Below are 16,521 nucleotides of genomic sequence, written 5' to 3' on the forward strand. Positions count from 1 at the left end.
CATCGCTGGCAAAATGATGTCAAGAGAACTTGTAGATCTAGGACTGAATTTGTACATTTCATAGAATCACTGAATGGTTTGGGTTGGAAGGGATGTTAAAGATCATCTAGTTCCACCCCTGCTGCCATGGGCAGGGACACCTTCCTCTAGACCAGGTTCCTTGCAGAACTTCACGTTCTGCTGTGATCGGTTTGTTTCTGAGTTCTAGCTTGTATTTGGCTCTGCACCTGAACTTTATCTTGAGCGTGGTAACTTTCTGGTTGACGTTCTTGTTTAACATGCCTAGTGTTTTTGGAGATTTCAGTTCACGTTGTGGTAGAGCAATCATTTTACGTGTGTGCAAAGATAGTGATTACATACAGAATTGTGGAATCATTGAGGTTGGAGGTGCCTCTGGAGATAGTCTAGTCCAACCCCCTTGCTTAAGCAGGGTCAGCTAAAGCAGGTTGCTCAGGACTGTATCTGGTCAGGTTTTGCTTATCTCTAAGGGTGGAGACTCCCCAGTCTCTCTGGGCAGCCTGTTCAAGCACCTTTGCTGTAAAAAAAGTGAGGGTTTTAATGTTCAGTTGTAATTGTTGTGTTTCAGTTTGTGCCCGTTGCCTTTTGTCCTGGCACTGGGCACCACTAAGAGTCTGGTTCCATCTTCTTGCACCTTCCTGTCGGATATTTATAAACATTGATAAGACTCCCCCTTGACTTGCCTGTCAGGCCAGACAGTCCCAGCTCTTTTAGCCTCTTTTATGACATGCCCCAGTCTTTTAATCATCTTAGTGACCCTTTGCTGTACTCATTCCATTAAATTCGTGTCTGTATTGTACTGGTGAGCCCAGAGCAAGAATAACATAGTCACAAACCCCTGAGAGATTGGAAAAACAGACTGTGTAAACCACTGTATTTATCTTAAAAGAAAGCCTTCCTTCTCAGCCCTTTTGAAATGATACTATAGGTGCTTCATCATGGATATTGAAAATATGTTTTACGTTACCTTTTCACTTGGGAATATTCTGTGTTCTTTGAAAAGTGCTCTAAAAGACTGCTACATGTTCTACTTCCATTCCTACTTGTTTCTAGAATTTTGAGGTCCCTTGCACGTCTGACTCCTACCAAGAAGGTGAGGACATGAAGTCTGTCCAAAAGGTTAGTGATGTACTTGTTTGACACTAAGGAGCTATATTCCGAAACTCTTGGCATGGGGATCACTTGTTCCTCAGTCTTCCTTGATATTTTGTGTTGTTCGTATGACTTTCTTTAATTCTTCCTGTAGAGCTTTGAAGTCTTTCCACCCCTTCAAGATAGCCAGAACTCTGAAACAGACCAAGAGGTTAGTAATGCTTTAATTTAACACTTGTATTAAAAACTCATGGCACCGAGGTTGTATAGCTGGACAATTCCATGACCTTTCCTAGTATTTTCCATTGTTGCCTTATGATCTATGCTGCAAAAAATGTGTGCATTTTATTTCAAATACTAAACAAACTTGCTAAAGTACTGCTAATCAGGACCTTTCTGAGGTAGAAAGATTACCTTTCTGAGGTAGAAAGATTACCTTTCTGGTGTTCTCTGCAACATAGGGGGCCTTCATAGTTGCTTATACACTGTAGCTATCTCATGGCTTCACATTTGCTGTGCCAACTTAAAATTTTTCATGCTTGATTTGTAGTCAGTTTTAACACAGCAGCATTAATATGAAAGTATCTTTTTTTCAGGAGCAATTCATAAGTGATTGCTTGCAATTTATTTCATACATGCAATTTTTTTTTCATTGTAGATGCAGATAATTGAAGATTTGCATGTTGCTCGTGTTCAGAAGAGGATGGCACTGCCTGTAGTACAGGCTTGTGGAGAACTTACAAGTATGGAAATAGATCTTCCAGAACAGGATTTAAATATTTCTGCTGGTATGTCATGATTTGATGTTCTTTGGTATCTACTTGCAACTAGTTATTACAGTCAGTTAATGGTCTGAGTAGAGAGTACACAACTGTTTTGTTTTGTTTTGTTTTACAACTGGTTTTCTTTTTCCTCTTTTTTTCCCCCAGAGGCTTTGACTTCTGGACTGAACATATTAGTGGTGATTGACACAAATATAATGATTAGCCACCTTGAGTTTGTCAGATCCCTGAAATCTGAGGATATACCAGGTATGTGAATATATGGTGATCAATAAGAAAAAACAGATGATGTAAAAACTTCAGGCTATGTGAAGAAAAACAAACCTGGCTCCTTAAAATGGCAGCAGGTTTCATATAGAGGCAGAATGCTCACACTTAAGTGGGGGGTTCTGTGAACCGGAATAGGCTGCCTCTTCAGGAAGGTTGAGATATGAAGGTAGAACTTAATATGCTTATACCTGCGTACCTACAGAGAATCATGGTCAATGTTCTCAGGAATGTGTGTGAATTCTTAGAGGTAGATAAGTCTTACCTATTGTAAGAGCATACTTTTAAGCATTTAATCCATTACTAGTGGTAATAATGTTTTCTACTCTCTGTTTAGCTTTTTTTTCTAAGAATCTAAAAATATTTAAAATCTGATAAGCAGTCAGTGCTTATTTCTGTCTTGATGAAGGTCACAGAATACACAAGATGCGTGAGCAATTTCTCAGGAATTCAGATTGCAGATCCTGGCTTTAATGTTTGGCTTCAATATACTGTGAAGCTTTTAGTGATTTAATGTTAACGGGATTAGAATCCTGTGTGTCAGTTGTTAGTAGACGTATTTGGAATCTATTGGAATACTTAGGATGCTTTGATGCTTTGGGATAATGAACACACTTATTTCAGCCACCTGGAAAATGGCTTTAATAAGGGCCTGAGTAATTTTCAGGAGTGTGTCGGACTGTATTTGTCTTTCCCATATTAGGAATGGTGTTGCAATTGTGTACACTGGGAGCTGCTGTCTCAGATGCCTTTTTTAGAACATTACAGCTCCTAATTTCTAGTCCTACACTGAAACCATTATGCAAAAAGTTGCTGATTCCTGACTTGTTTATTACAAAGCAGATGGATATTAATGTGTTCTTTCAAAATTGTATTCTTATAATGTGAATGGGAAAGAAAACAGTTGAAGTATTTGTTGTGGGTGGACCAACAGAACAGTCATTACATTTCTGATTGACCATGTCTTTCATATATAATGGTTTTAAAGTTCAAACCATACTTGCATGCAAATAAAACCATGGTCCAATATCCATACTTCCCATTCCTTGCTTAGGAATTCTGGCTGGCATTTAGCACAAACCATTGCTCCTTTTATTTGATGGTTGTTTTTCCACAGTGACTGTTGTGGTCATTCAGGTATTTTCAGCCTGTTCTTTCAGCTGCTGTCACCTTGCTTTAACATCTTACAGTGAGGGTGTGATAGGATGTTAATTGCTGGAAATATATTTTACAACATTGCTACACACTGTTGTCAAAGTAGTCTGTTGATTAAAATTATTTATTCCTTTTGTTTGCATAATATTGTTATTTTTACGTGTAACCAATGTAGTGCCAGTTTAAGGTTAGATTAGAAAGAGGGAACTTGGCCTTTTTCAGTTGCTGATTTTTTAATGCTGGATACTCTTGAGCATGGAATATGAAAAACACTGTCAAAAAAAAAAGATAAGTATGAGCTTATGTAAATATGATGTTTGAATTCAAAGATAACTCTAATAGTTTGTGGATTTTCAAAACATCTGTTTTTTGTTTTTTGGTTTGTTTGTTTTGTGTCTTTTTGTTTGTTTGTTTGTTTCCAGGGGTTGGCAGACTTGGATTAATAATTCCTTGGGTTGTTCTACAAGAGTTGGACAACTTGAAGAAGGGGAAAATGTTGCAGCATGTTCGGGACAAAGCTATCCCCGCAGTCCAGTTCATCCACATGTGTCTCAAAAACCAAGACTCAAAATTGTGGGGACAATCCATGCAGCTTGCTTCTCAAAAAATATGTAATATACGTGCAATCAGTTTGTTCTGGGTACTTAGTCCTTGCAGTTCATCTAGTGTGAACCTTAACACTAAATTTTGAGTTTAATACAGTCTTCACTATGCAGATTGTTAATCAAAAGTAGCCAATAGCTTACTGCAGCCTTCACAGCGTATCCAAGGCTGTAGCATGGAAATACCTTATTCAGATTAGTGCTTTGTTCACTATTGTTTTATCAATTGTTTCTTGCTTTTAGCTGCATCTGTTGGTAAGTGGGGGGATTACTTAATGAAAATGTATCTAGTTACTACTTACACCTGTGAGCTAAGGAAATGTTGCGTGCTTTTACTTTTGACTTGGTCATCACAAAATCTGACACACTCAAATTTATGGGTGGCTCGCTGGGTGTTTCCTGGCAAAACCATAGTGTTTTTGAGTGGAGTAGTACTTAAGAACTCAAAGCTCAGATTTGTGCTTAGTATACACTTATCTGCCCTTGTTTGGGCAGTATTACATTTAAAAACTGTACCATGACTACACTGAAGTATTTCTTATGTTGAGTTACTTCTGAATGTGTCAGCACTGTCTGAACTAAATTTGCAGATGGCCTGAGTGACGAGAACAATGATGATCGTGTTTTACAATGTTGTCTGCAGTATCAGAACCTCTTTCCTCAAGCTGTTGTCATACTCTGCACGTGAGTTCTTGTGTGTTTTTAGGTCTCTTATGAGGTGTAAGGTAGTCTCATGCCATGTACAGCATTTTCAAGTGCTATCTTAAAATGCAGAACTGCTTCTGAAATAAGTTTTTTGAGGAACAATCCCCCTTTCAAAAGCTAGAGTAGGAAAAGAAAGAAGAAGTAGGAGGGCAAATAGTGCTTGACAAACCATATCACCTTCTAAGACAAAGTAACCTGGTTGGTTGATGTGGGATGAGAAGTGGTCAATGTCCACCTGTATTTCTCCAAGGCTTTTGCTATGGTTTCCCCCAGCCTCCTTCTAGAGAAGTTGATGCATTATGGTCTAGACAAGTGGTCTGTGCGGTGGGTGGGGAAGTGGCTGACAGCTCCCACCCAGAGGGTGGTGGTAAATAGCTCCTTTTCAAATTGGCAACCTGTCACAAGTGAGGTCCCCGGGGTTGTGACCTGAGCCCAACACGGTTTAATATCTTCATAAGTGATCTGGATGATGGGATCAAGTGCACCCTGATGAAGTTTGCTGATGATACCATACTGCGTGCAGGAGTGGATGCTTCAAAAGGGAAAGCCACCCTGCAGGAAGACCTGGATAGGCTGGAAGAGTGGGCTGACAAGAACCTTGTGAAGTTCAACAAAGACAAGTGTAAGGTCTCGCACCTGGGAAACCATGATCCAGGAGTGCAGCACAGGCTGGGATGTGCCTGGCTGGTGAGCAGCAATCTGGGGATCCTGGTGGACAACAAGCTTAACATGAGTGAGGAGCGTGCTGCTGTGGCAAAGACAGACAACGGGATGCTGGGTTGCGTCAACAAGGGGATCACCAGCAGAGATAAAGAAGTCGTTATCGCACTCTACTCATCACTTCTCAGGCCACACCTGTGTTCAGTTTTGGTCCCTGCTATATGAAAAAGATGTGGACAGGCTGGAGAGTGTCCAGAGAAGGGCCACAAAGATGATCAGAGGACTGGGAATCCTGCCATATGAGGAAAGGCTGAGAGAACTGGGTGTGTTTGGCCTTGAGAAAAGAAGGCTCAGGGGACACCCTTATCACCATGTTTCAGTATTTAAAGGGCGGCTACAAAGGAGATGGAGACTCTCTTTTTACAAGAAGTCTAATGGAAAAGATGAGGGGTAATGGATACAAGGTACTCCTGGGGAGATTCCAGGTGGACACAAGAGGAAAATTTCTCACAATGAGAAAAATCAGCTGTTGGAGTAATCTCCCCAGGGATGTGGTGGATTCCCTACCATTGGACACTCTTAAGGTTCGGCTGGACAGGGTGCTGGGCCATCTTGTCTAGACCGTGCTTTTGCCAAGAAAAGTTTGACCAGCTGATTCTTGAGGTCCCTTCCAACCTGGTATTCTATGATGATATAATAAAACACAAAGACTGTAGACATAATCACCTTCATGTGCTTGAGGCCTGAAATAAAGTTTATTCAATGTTCAATTTAAAAACTTCTTAAACCATAGCTTCTTCAGTTTATTCCAATTTCTCATTAAGAATTTTATTGGAGTTGCAAAATTAAAAAAAAAATTGTATTAATGATTGAGATCCAGGTAGATACTTTGTTTCTGCCCACCTGGTTGGGGATTGTGATAAACATTGACAAGGGTTAATCTTGGAGGGAGGGTGGAGATAAATTTGTCTCTGGTTTGGGGAGAGTGAAGGGCATTGAAGGTTGCTTTTAGAAAGAGAGAAGATGGAGATAGATTTGCCTCTACTCTTGTTCTGCGAGGATAACAGCTGATTTCTGAGTATTGATTCTCAATTTGATATGTCACATGAAGACAGTTTTTGAAGGGCTAATATTCCTTGACAGGTACTGTAAATAGCTTCCCTTGGTCTTCTCTAAAACCTGCATAGTTTCAGTAAGCAGGGTTAACATGCTGGGTATCCGTTGCTTTGTGTAAGGTGATGTGTGTGGATTGACTTGATGCTGAAAATACCGTTTCAATTGCACTGTCGCTAGGGTTATCAATAATGCTTTTAGGATTCTCTGGATGAGGAACAGGAGGTGCTTCAGAAGTGCTTGTCATATGAAAATCCCTTTATCAGTGGGAATTTTTGAGAAAGTACTAGGCTCCAACTTGGTGCTGCATCCTTACAGTAGTTCTGCTGGAGCAGTGTATACCTCAGGGAGGCAACTGGGACAATGATTTGGCCAGTAGAATAGTAAAAAAGGGTGTGGAAAATGAGGATGTATTGACAGGAATTAGTGTCCTAGAATCATTGCCTTGTTTGCACTCTAAGATCATAGCAACTAGGCATCATTGCTAGTATTTATAGCTATATAATAATACTATTGCGTAGTATTTATAGCTGTGCTTTCCTTAAAGCAAACCTAGAGCCTGAAACATTTTTTAGTATGTTTCTATTTTTTTTCAGAATAGCTGCTTAGGTTAATTTTCTGTTTTAATTTTTTGAACTGCTTCTTATTGATTGTGAAAGAAAACTTTGTATATAATGAAGCTCACAAAATAAGCTTACTGAAGACAAATTTTTCAGTGTGTGGCTTTTATTACTTATTACGTAATAATGTCAGTTTTATGTCACCAATTCTCTTCTCCTAGGGATGATAAAAATTTGTGCAATAAAGCCATTGTGAGTGATGTCAAGGCATTCTGCAAAGCTGATTTGGTTACTGCTCTACAGAATCTGAATGTAAACAGGCACCAAAGCTCTGAGCTGCAACAGTCAAAATGTGGTAAGTTTGTTTCACGTGCAGCTATACATATGGTGGTTTTTGAGACATGTAATGATCAGTGTAGGAGAGGGAAAAGAGCTTCTACTAAACTTCAGTTTTCATATGCTTTGAATCCTTAGGAATGCTTTTTCTTTGTGGCAGACTTTGTTTTCAAAGGTAAGTGATTTTCTGAAAGTCAGACCTTTATTAAAGTGTCTGTCTCTTACGAGTTCTAGGAAATTAAAATATGATGTATTTTTGTTTTATAGAAAAAATACAGGATGAATTTCCTGTTTTTATAGCCATTTAAAAGGTGTCCTGAATTCTTTAGGACTGAAAAGAGGTTTTTTCCAGTTGAGCCAGTTTGGATCCTATTCTTAGCAGCTGTAAAATTCAGTATGCTGAGATTTCTCATTACATTTTATGCTAATACCTTTACCTGCATCCCAAACAGTAGAACTTGATTCTTGGGTTGCCTCTTCATTTTTCCAAAGATACAAATATAGCTCATAGTATTGAGAAGTGATCTTTGTATATTTGCTGATAACCCCAGTGGCTGTATATAATCTAAGTTATTTAAGGAAAAAAAAAAAAGTGGAGTAAAATCACAAATGAATAACACTCTGGGGAAATTTATCTTCTTGATATCATAATTAAATGAATCTTGAATCATAATTAAAAATACCCACAGTACAAGTGGGTATAACTAGAAATACTTGAAACCTGATTAGATGTAGCCCATCTGCTTTATAACTTAAAGTGCACTCTGTCTTTATTTATGAGGACAATTGTTTGTACACTATCAACATAAATCAGACACAGAAACAGTTGCAATAAGTACTTTTTACTATCATTGGTTTGACAGATACAGAATTTGAGAAAACCCAAGAAGGTGATGCTAGTCTTACTGTGCGATTCCCAAATATGCTTCCAGACCTTGAAAAGAACTTAGGAGAAGCTTTATCTTGTATTTTGGAGACTGAAATGAAAATTGCATTTGGAAACCTATGGATGGAGGTAGTTTCTTATGTCATCTTGCTTGATATTCTAAGTATGAAGAAGTTTAAACGTCCTTGGTATTTTAATTATATTAGTACCCGTGCTAAGCCAAACAGCTAAGTCATTTTGTTCCCTATTGTAACAGTTCACTATCAGGGAACAGTTCAGTGTTCAGTTTTCATATTTCATTTTATAACAAGATTATGTGACCAGTAATGACTGTGCAGTATTTCAACAGTCTTAATAATACAGTAACAGAGATTCTGGCTGTTCAGTGTAATTTTTCAAAACTCTTCGTATTAGTTGCATGAAATTTCTATTTTGGCTCTTCTAGTTAAATGACTGCATTGTAAATATATAAAATTTGATGGAATAATTTCTTGAAGGACATAATATTGATGCACTGTTGTTGTAGACACTTCTCCATTGGAACAGATGGTTTTAGATACTATGTAAATAAAATTGTTCACAGCTAAATTGGTTACAACAAATACAGATTTACACGGGTGTTAAGGAGAAGTTCCAAACACGCGTTCCAAAGTATTGTTAACCGAAGATAAATACTCACGTACAAGGCATTTTCAAATTACCCATGCTTTGGTTTAGTTTCCATTTTATAGTTAGTAGGAGTTAGTTCATCGTTTAAATTTATTGCAGATAAGCTTCTGTGGCTTTCAAAAAAAAAAATCAGTTGTATGGGATGACTGTCATTCCACAAGATAGGGCTTTGATTAGTTTTTAAGCTTTTAGGCACTTTTGATGAACTTAGTTGATTTCTGTTAACATCTTTTCAAACTCTGGTTTCACTTGGGAGTAATAAATGTAAATTTTTTTACAATATGCATATATTATTTCATGTATATATAGTCACACTACAAAAACTGTGTTTATTTTCACTCTTTTAACAATACTGGAAAATCAAAGGCATACTTACTATTGTTCTGGCTTTTGTACACAAGTAACACATTAAATCGCTTTAAGAGGTAACTAAGGAGTATTTGAAATGTTTGAGAAAAGGGGAACCGAAAATCATGAGAATGTTCAAAGGTTGTTATTGTACACTGAACACTTCTATATGAACATCATCTGTTTAACCCATGATGCTCTTGCATCAAATTTTTTTAGGAGATAAACTTGTTGAATCTGAATATAGCCTTATTTCTGAGGGATCACTGGAATTCTACTTCAGCAAGCACGAGTTGTAACATTAAAGAGCAGAGCAGTTCTGAAGTGTATAGGAATATGTCTATATATGAAAATCAGCCGTTGAATTTATAACACATTATCTTTCAGATAGTGTATCTGAAGCCACCATGGACATTAGCAAACTTGCTGAAGTGTTATAAAAAGCACTGGGTGGCTGTTTTTGGTCATGTTGTGCCAAGGAGTTTACTTTCAACCATTGAATGTCTCTATAAACACCTTTGTACAGGTAAGAATCTCTGAGAACGTTAATTATAAACTTATAAAAAACCTCACTCTTCTGATTTTAGTAGCTACAGGAGCAGATGCTTTGAAAAGGCACATACTCTGTATGTTTAAATGGTTCCATCCTCTTCTGTTTTTTTTTTCCAATTTAAGATTATCCCAGTGGAGCCATACCTTGGACAGTCTTACCTACTTTTGTATTGATCCACAATTTATTTCTTAGATGGGTGACAAAATCGCAACACTGTTTTTGTAGCCTTAAAACCAGGATTGAACTGAAGTTGATGAGCTATGAATTACATTGAAGAAAAAAGAGAAATAAAAAGAAGGCTTCCGCCAAGATCAAGTCTATCCAGGCTCTGGTCCCAGATGATCTAAACAGCACCTGCAAAAAATCACAAAAATTATTTCTGAATTTTTTTTTGTAATCACTATTCTGCTGTCTTTTTTCTACTCTGCATTTGCCAAATAAATTATGGAGGATAAACACTTAGCATCATAGATGAGGGCAGGGAGGTTTGTTCTCAAAAAAAGCCAACAAAGAAAACCCAACAAACCATTTCATTTATTTAAAGATGTATTTAAGAATTTGATTTTTCACAGATGTACCTCTTCTGGAATATTGCTGTTCTGCAGAATTATTTTAGATATGCCAGTTGATCCTCTTGCCAGATCCTGGGATAAATTTGGAAGACTTGATTAAGAAGTGAGAAATCTTAACCTCACACGCACAGTGTTTCTCTTGAAACTGTTTACCTAATGCTTCTGAACCATTTTCAAGGCTTCAGTTAATTCAGATATTTGAGTATTGAATTTGCCAAGTAAGATTGATAACTCCTAACATCTAATACTTTTTTTTCTGTTCACATATCTAAATATCAGGTAAAACAGTTGACTTCTCAACAGCGAGTATCTTGCTCCAGGAATCAAAAAAATTACTCCATGCTTTCAGTTCAAGGTCAGACTATAATGGTGTGCTTCCCCAGGCTTATGCTGAAGTGAATAAGCTACACCAAACAGTTACAGAGGTAGGGGGAGCTTTAGTATTTGTTCACCTAACATTTTCTTGAAGTTGCTCTGTGTTTATATAGCAAACCTGGCTTAGATTTCTACATTATTTTCATAATTTCAACAAATTATTTCAGGAAATGTTGTTTTGTAGAGTGTCTTCAAAATTGATAGACCTCAAATTTAACTTCATGTCGCAAATATCTGCCTTTATGTATATGCTTGGTAGACTTTTTTTTCTCTCTAATATAAATTTATTAGTATCAGGAGGGTGACTGAAAAACATTATTTAGCTACTTTCAGGAAAAATATCTTAGATGATGGAAAAGGGCCTTAAAAATTAAGATTACAATTAAAATTGCTATTTCCACTTCAGTTGTTGATTGAACACTGCTGTTCCTAGATGTGTTGTTTCAGCTTTCATTGTCTTGGTAGCTCTGGTGCTACACGAAGGACTCGCTTGTATCACGTGCTTTGTGATAGATAGTGGGGGGGATGTCCCAATACCTTTTGTGTTCTGAGAAGTGTATCTTTACTTCCACGTCATCTCTGAGTTGCTGTGGAAGAAATTTCAGTATCTTAGCTTGTAGTTACTGTTAGTTCCATATGTAATGGTATAAAAAATGGAATATTGAGCATGAGTGACTTGAAACATTTCTATATATGGGAAAGAATACAGGTCAGAAAATCTGTAAAAAGTTCTTTTCAGTTCTGGAGAAAGCTGTAGGAGAAAGGAAGAAGGCAGTCAGGGAGACAAAGGATGACCTGGGGAGTCTTGATGGTCTATTGTGCTGTAACTTCTGTGTCCCTTGCAGTCAGCCACTTAGTCTGCAGTTCTGTGAACAGTGCTGCCATAAGAAGCAGGCTTTCTGTCTGAAAACTTGTTTCCTCCTGTTCTTCACAAAGAACTGCCCTTTTACAGACTCGGTGGTGCCAGATCAGTTTCAGTTTAACCTGGACCAATTTTCTGAACCAGTTTACCAAATGAGTAGTTGAGTACTCTGTGCTGTTGCAAAGGAAGATGTGCCATCAGTCATGGGATAGGGAGTAAGAGTAAGCAGCTGTTCTCATTTATACCAGTTTACTATGCCTGGGAAGCTTTAGCATAGGGTTTCCCTTTGCTTCAGTTTCCTGTCTGTAGAAATACCAATATATACTTATGGAAGACTTGATGAAAGACAGAGAGATGCTTTAGATGCAGAGACTATAGTAAAGAGGGTTATGACTAGAAGAGATCTGCCTTGTTTTTTTGAGCATTGCTTTAAAAAAAAAAAATAGAAGTGTTCAAGTTTTATTTTTTTAAGTTAGGAACCAAATACATTCATTATTTGTTTGCTAAACTGTTTTATAAGGTGAGGTCAGACAGTGAGCAGGATTTATCAGAAGACATCATGGTTCTTTCAGAAAATGCTGCATGTGAAAAAATGGAAGCAATGACACCAAATCTGCAAAACCCTGAAGAAGAAAAGAAGTTACATCCAAGCTTTCATGTGGCTCAAGAAAGCAGGCACCAGGAAATCTGGTCAGTCCTTGAAGGTGTATGGAATACAATAAACTTGTACAGGTACGGTATGCTAAAGTTCAGAACTTCTACATGACCTTATGTAACTTTCAAACAGGCACAGTTTAGAAACTGGGGTTTTTTTTTCCTATTTTAGAGAAGAAACTATTAGTAATTAATCAAAATTGATGAAAAAAAAATCACACATCTTCTCACACAAAGAAGTTAGGAGCATGCAAATTGTTATGTGGATACAGTCAGTGATCTGTCTAATCTACTGCTCTTTTTTCTGGACCATGGCTGAAATAAGTTTCCTTAGAGAATGATGTTGAAAACCCTGTAAGAGCCACAAATGTGAGACATTCATGGAAAACTCATCTTTATCCATAGAAGAAGAGGCATTCAAGCTCTAAGTTTTCCTGGTGGAGGTATACTAGCCTATGCAAACTTGTTTTTTTTTTAACTTAATTTGAAATAGTTTTTTCGTTAAGCAAAACCCTTCACTCTATAAAATCCAAATGCAGAATCTAGTGATGAATTTCCTTTCTCATATAAACTTGAAATTGCATTAAATTAAACCGTCCTCCATCTAGGTGTTTTTTTTTAATTTTGGTTATTTTTGAAAAATCTGCTTGAAAATCACTGCAATACCGTGCTTTTAGGTGCTATCACAGAATCTCAATAGATACTGTGTTTTCTTTTTTGTAGTCTTAAATCTGAAATATTTTCAAAGGAGGGACTCTGATTTATGTTAAGCAGAAAGGAACTCTATTTTTGGTGGTCGGTTAAGGACTCACCTAATAAACAGTGATGATATCTCTACCAATGCCATTTCCACACTAGCATTTGAATGTACTGCAGAGCTGCACCAGCATGCTCCTCTTTGGCTCACACCAGCACAAATTAATCAGAATTGAAGCTGGTTACAAGTTGGCTTAGTGTAGTGTTCAGGGCAGCTGAGGATCTGCGCCAGACAACAGTCTCTTACTCAACAGGTCCTCTTACTGGGATAGTAATCATGAATTTGAAGGTTTCATACAGGCATTGAGGAAAAACTCTTTCAAGTGTGCTGCTTTATAGCAAAAATGCAACTGAACTGTTGGCTTTTGCCACCTGTTAAGGACCATGCTGTGAAAAGAGGATAAAATTTTAGAATCAAAGGTTTCTTCACACTTTTCTTGCTTGTGTCAAGAAAATATACTGATCTCACACCTGTGGGGATAATTCTTCCTGAGTGCACTGCAGCTCGTAGTCCCAGCGCAGCCATTGCAGGGAAGGTGGCAAGCCCATTCCAGTAAATCTGGAGAATGAAGCTGCTTGGAAAATTGATGGAAAGCACTTGACTTTGCTTCTTTAACCTAACAATTCTCTTCTAAGACAGGCTTGGGTGCACTCAGGCATGAAGAGACTGTTTCATTCTCAAGTGAAGTTTAATGAAAAAAAATCTATTTAAGTCAAAGGGAAAATACTGTTATAGAATACAGTTGCCAAGTAAAATTTTTAACAGAGAAATACGATTGTGAGGCATGGTCTTTTTACTACTTATTCTACAACTTTCAGATAATATGCATTTGACCTTGTTTTTAATTAAATAATCAAAATAAAATCCATACAATAGATACTGAGTTTCTCTGAGTTTTGAGGGTTTTTATTAACTGCTTTTCAATGTCTCTCTTTTTAATATTAGTATTGAAATTTTCCAAAAGTTGGACCCCAATGCAGCAACTATGACTACAAAGTCTTCATTTGAAGAAGCTTTTTTAGGTCTGCAGAAACTGTTGGCAGCTGTGAATGATATCCGTGAAGGAATTAGTAGGTAAGCATTTAAGCTCGTCATAAAAGCTAGTGACAGTAAGTCACTTAAAGTCCTAAAAGTCACTGAAATCTTTTGATACCAAACTACAATTTATTATGTGTGCTTCATTACATGATTTTCAGTAAAAATCTTGGTATCTAGGCTACCTAGAACCATTTCTTCGTAGGAAAAGAATAAGAAACTGATGCAGACATTCAGATCTCTTGTAGTAAATTTTCTCTTTTATGACTTGGGACTTGTTTTCCAGTATTTGATGACGAGCCACTTGCCTCTGCTCAGAGTGTAACCAGCGATGTGACTTGATTAACTATACATTAGCTCTGATGGCAAAGAACTTTGAATAATTCAGAACATTTGTTTTTCAAATGCACAGCCCACTGGAATTGGGGGAAATGTCCAGTATAGTGAAGGACATAAAGTTTTTGGGACTTTGCTGTTACCACTTCTAGAGTGCTCTTCATGAGTCAAGACCTATATTGCAGCACTAACGTGATAATCAATCAGCTGGACTCTCAGTTTAGGAAGGATAATATTCCCTCTGTCTTCCTTCTCCCTTTTTATAAAGAGTGCAGAATAATAAAAATTAAGCTTCATAAAGAACAAGGTATCTCCTGTGTAGCCTTAGCTTAGTCCTTTTTTTTTATAGCAATGAAGTTTATTCGCTGTCAGGAACAGCCACAGAAGAATGCTTTAAATTGTCACTTTTACAATTGTGGAGTTCCTCAGTTTCCCACTGATTTTAAAGAGTGTTTGTAGGAACAGTTTTGTAATTGCGGTTCAAGTTCTCGTAACTGCTGTGAGCATCCTGAAGTGTCATAGGCTGTGACTCTTGAGTGGATGGAGCTATTTGATTTGGGAGAACAACACCACGTCACACAATTCTTTTGCAGACAATGCAAATAGATCAGAAAACTGTGAAACAGATGCATCCGAACGGTTGGGCTTGCCCTGTATGTTAACAATCTGCCTTCTAAGCAAATGTTGACTTGTATTAATTTCTATTGTACACTGGTACAGCTTTGTTAGAGGTTATCTAATAAGCATCTCATTTTTTTCATTTTTTTTCTATCATTCTACCATGGTAGTGAGCTTTTAAATTTGCATTATCAATATTTAGTGGCGTTCATCACAGTCTTTGAGGGATTGTGGTCCTTATGCTGTAATTATCACAACAGTCCTGCCCAGTATGGATGTATGATCATCCCAGTTGTCAAGTGTGAGGTCTGACCTCACAAGGAGCAGGGATCTGGAGCTCTGTCACTTGTGACTTGAGCTTGTTTTCATTTGTAACTGCTAGAGTATTGATTTTTTCAATAAAAATTGTGAGAGAATCATGCAAACATTTGCTTCACGTGTCACCACTCCCAAATAAGTTTTAATTGCTTTTTTTTCATTTTGCTCAAAAGAATATTTCTTTAATTAAAGTCTTACAGAACATATATTTTTCTGAAACTCCCAAACAAGCTTCAAGGTGTGTTCATGTGAGCATAAAAGACCATCCCTGCATCAGTAGTATTATAGCCAAAGTTCTAGGTCTGATTTTTTTTTTCCTGTGCAGCTCAATAGCAGTGGGATAAATCCATTTCAAGAATTGTTGTCTTTCTTTCAAAGATGAAGGGCCTAAATATTACAAAAATAAAACAGAAAAATAAGGGTAGAAATGTGAGCTAGAGCAGCTTGGTGGTAATTAATTTGTTTTTGTTGCTGATTGTTTGTTTTTTTTCTCTAAAAGAAATTGCTTTAATAAAGGAGGTTGCTGCTAAACTTGGTTCTTTTCATTCTAGTCCTAAAGTTTGTGCAACAAATCCTGTGGTATCAGTTTATATATGTGGTGGATGAGATTTAATGGGAATATGGTGCTTCGAGATCATTATTTCTGTGTTACAGAGGTGTTTCATTAAAACTTCCTGTGGCGATAACAAAAGACATTTTTTTATTTTTCTTAGTGAAAGCTACTCACCTCGTGTATTTCCCCTTATGGAAGAGGTCTGTAAAAATACAGAGGTCTAACAATATATCAGAGAAATCTATTTTACAAAAGAGGTACTTTCTTGATTAGAACCATTAGAATATCTTGGAGCAAATTTAAACAGGATTCTGACACTTGCCTGTTTGAAATGGAGAAGCTATTTTCTGTTCCACATGATTACCGTGACACTCAGTAACATTGATGAAATAGCTTTAAAAATTCCTTTCGTATTGAAATTTTTTTTTTCCTCCCACTAAACTGAAATACACTATTTATGCATCCAGGATGATTACTGGAGTGCAGTTATTTTCCTGCACAGTTGCACGCTTGCATTTGGAAATGCCTGCTCTGAGTCTGTTCTGCAGATCTGCAGTAGAGGGCATCGTGGAGCAAGAAATTCAGAGAGACTGTCACATAATCTGGTTTAGTCTTGAGTGTAGGTATTTAAGTTAGTTTGACAACTCTTAGTAGGATTTTCCAGAGTCAGAAGCCATATTTGTGAATCATTGTAG

At 37.2% G+C, this 16,521-nt stretch overlaps 1 protein-coding gene across 1 annotated transcript in view; it reads left to right on the top strand.

Annotated features, from left to right (window-relative positions):
• The window catches only part of SWT1 (SWT1 RNA endoribonuclease homolog (S. cerevisiae)), a gene marked incomplete at its 5' end in the record, with an annotated part of 35,435 nt that overhangs the window by 3,673 nt on the left and 15,241 nt on the right, over window positions 1–16,521 (top strand). The window contains 12 exons of the mRNA XM_010086842.1: window positions 1,072–1,137; window positions 1,265–1,321; window positions 1,769–1,898; window positions 2,040–2,141; window positions 3,737–3,925; window positions 4,507–4,600; window positions 7,176–7,309; window positions 8,154–8,305; window positions 9,581–9,719; window positions 10,598–10,743; window positions 12,076–12,287; window positions 13,912–14,040. Of these exons, the coding sequence (XP_010085144.1) occupies window positions 1,072–1,137; window positions 1,265–1,321; window positions 1,769–1,898; window positions 2,040–2,141; window positions 3,737–3,925; window positions 4,507–4,600; window positions 7,176–7,309; window positions 8,154–8,305; window positions 9,581–9,719; window positions 10,598–10,743; window positions 12,076–12,287; window positions 13,912–14,040 (1,550 nt within the window). The remainder of the gene's footprint in view (window positions 1–1,071; window positions 1,138–1,264; window positions 1,322–1,768; window positions 1,899–2,039; window positions 2,142–3,736; window positions 3,926–4,506; window positions 4,601–7,175; window positions 7,310–8,153; window positions 8,306–9,580; window positions 9,720–10,597; window positions 10,744–12,075; window positions 12,288–13,911; window positions 14,041–16,521) is intronic.

This window comes from Pterocles gutturalis, unplaced genomic scaffold (genome assembly GCF_000699245.1).
Source record: "Pterocles gutturalis isolate BGI_N339 unplaced genomic scaffold, ASM69924v1 scaffold25801, whole genome shotgun sequence".
Taxonomy (NCBI): Eukaryota; Metazoa; Chordata; class Aves; order Pterocliformes; family Pteroclidae; genus Pterocles; species Pterocles gutturalis.